Source organism: Nerophis ophidion, linkage group LG08, assembly GCF_033978795.1.
Source record: "Nerophis ophidion isolate RoL-2023_Sa linkage group LG08, RoL_Noph_v1.0, whole genome shotgun sequence".
Classification (NCBI taxonomy): Eukaryota; Metazoa; Chordata; class Actinopteri; order Syngnathiformes; family Syngnathidae; genus Nerophis; species Nerophis ophidion.
In genome coordinates this window covers 72,987,933-72,990,432 of record NC_084618.1, presented here as the reverse complement: position 1 = coordinate 72,990,432, position 2,500 = coordinate 72,987,933, and the positions used below count along the sequence as shown (strand labels likewise).

At 36.4% G+C, this 2,500-nt stretch overlaps 1 protein-coding gene across 1 annotated transcript in view; it reads left to right on the top strand.

Annotated features, from left to right (window-relative positions):
- The first annotated feature begins 1,799 nt into the window (after nucleotides 1-1,799).
- The window catches only part of LOC133558360 (toxin 3FTx-Oxy5-like), a 3,664-nt gene continuing 2,963 nt past the window's right edge, over nucleotides 1,800-2,500 (top strand). Inside the window, exons 1-2 of the mRNA XM_061909673.1 lie at nucleotides 1,800-1,877; nucleotides 1,961-2,028. Of these exons, the coding sequence (XP_061765657.1) occupies nucleotides 1,980-2,028 (49 nt within the window). The 5' untranslated portion in view covers nucleotides 1,800-1,877; nucleotides 1,961-1,979. The remainder of the gene's footprint in view (nucleotides 1,878-1,960; nucleotides 2,029-2,500) is intronic.

Genomic DNA, 2,500 nt, shown 5'->3' with positions numbered 1-2,500 from the left:
AGCCATGCCGCTTACGTGGAGTGATTTCTCCAGATTCTCTGAACCTTTTGATGATATTATGGACCATAGATGTTGAAATTCCTAAATTTCTTGCAATTGCACCTAGAGAAATGTTGTTCTTAAACTGTTTGACTATTTGCTCACGCAGTTGTGAACAAAGGGGTGTACCTCGCCCCATCCTTTCTTGTGAAAGACTGAGAATTTTTTGGGAAGCTGTTTTTATACCCAATCATGGCACCCACCTGTTCCCAATTAGCCTGCACACCTGTGGGATGTTCCAAATAAGTGTTTGATGAGCATTCCTAAACTTTATCAGTATTTATACCCACCTTTCCCAACTTCCTTGTCACGTGTTGCTGGCATCAAATTCTAAAGTTAATGATTACTTGCAAAAAAAAAAAAGGTTTATCAGTTTGAACATCAAATATGTTGTCTTTGTAGCATATTCAACTGAAAATGGGTTGAAAATGATTTGCAAATCATTGTATTCCGTTTATATTTACATCTAACACAATTTCTTAACTCATATGGAAACGGGGTTTGTATAACAGACTTTCGGTACTGCATCAAAAAGCGACATCAGTGTGTAAAGGATATCACCACATGGGCTCAGGAACACTTCAGAAAACCACTGTCAGTAACTACAGTTTGTCGCTACATCTGTAAGTACAAGTTAAAACTCTACTATGCAAAGCAAAAGCCATTTATCAACAACAGCCAGAAACGCCGCCGGCTTCGCTGGGTCTGAGCTCATCTAAGATGTACTGATGCAAAGTGGGAAAGTGTTCTGTGGTCTGACAAGTCCACATTTCAAATTGTTTTTGGAAACCGTGGACGTCTAAGGTTATAATTATTTGCAAAAAAAAATTACGTTTCTCAGTTCCTACATTAAATATCTTGTCTTTGCGGTCTATTCAATTAAATATAAGTTGAAAAAGATTTGCAAATCATTGTATTCTGTTTTTATTCACGATTTACACAACGTGCCAATTGGTTTTGGGGTTGGTAAGTCAGTGTTAATGAATATGACTAATCAAGTCTAAGTGTATATCCAGAACACTGGTACTAAACATAAAGTAGCTTATATCTGACAACAATTTCACTGGTGGGCATAAATACAGTAAAATAATCTTCAATTCATAATGAAGTATGTTCACTCATACTTGTGAAACGTCATCCTCTCTGCCCTGTTTTTCACGGTCTGCACATTTGCACATGAATATTCAGCATCTTTTTCTTTCTGCTGCTTTTTGCTGCTGCAGGAGAACATGTTTTATCGAACGTATTTATATTGATATCGATTACATGTGTACCGCGATATATATATGGATATCGTTTTATCCGCCCAGCACAAAGTTCAATGTCTCGTTTAGTGCAACGCAGGTGTCCTAAGGCGAGGACAGAAACCTCCCGCGAAGCAGAAAGGCAGAAGCTCGCTTAACCTTGACTTTCAGTATGATATAAATAAAGAAAGCCCCACATTTTGTGTGCTTTCATGGAAAAAGCATGCCAAATTTTGAATGCACGTTATCCCTTTTAAAGAGCAAAAGTGTCATGACTGACTCAAGCTGATTACATAGGCCAACATTTCATCTGTCGCTTAAATCCAAGTTGTTAGGATTTATTGAAGCAGCGTCACACACTATATTACACTTTTAAGTTCTACACTTCAGGGAGCTTTAGAATTGTTTTCTTATTACACCATTCTGTGCTTTTTTTGCTTGCATTTATTGTGTAATAATGTAGTTTACCCTCACTCAGCAAGTTAATGATAAACTTGATTTTTGCAGTAATATTAACTTGTTGGTTGCTATAAAGAGGAGCCAGCTAGGGGCTTCACATCCAGAATACACTTTCAGTCCAACAACATATTTAAGGTACAGTGTGGTCATCTCTTTTTTGCACATTCATGTAACAAATATTCATGCTTTCTTATCCTTTCCTGCTTTTATTCCTGCAGACTCGTGTCATCAAGCAACATGAAGACTGTCGTCCTTGCTCTACTGGTCGTTTTGGTCGTCAGTCAGGGTGAGTGTAATTCATCATATTTTGTTTTTAAGAAGCACATGTAGTTGCATAGTTTGAATCAGGGGTGTCCAAAGTGCGACCCGGGGGCCCCAAAGCACATTCTAAAAATACGATTAAAAAAATACAAAACAGAAAAAGTGGTATAAAAGAGTAAACAGGTGAAATGTGACAAGAAAATGTTGCAATGTTTACTCTAATAACACAAAGCTGCCATGCAGGCTGTTATTTTCTTTAAAAAAAAAATAATGAATCAAAATCAATGTCACATTAAATATTCCACTTTGAGATATTTTGGGGGAAAATGTTGCATATTTTGTGTTTGCCATACAAAAACCAAAGTTGATGTTTTTTTCTAAAGAAGGGCCTAATAAGAACTAACAAAAAACATAAACAACAATAAAAGTTATAATTGACAGATGGCTCTGAAGTTGATCTCAAGACGATTGTGTTTAAAGCAAACAGTAAAAAAAAA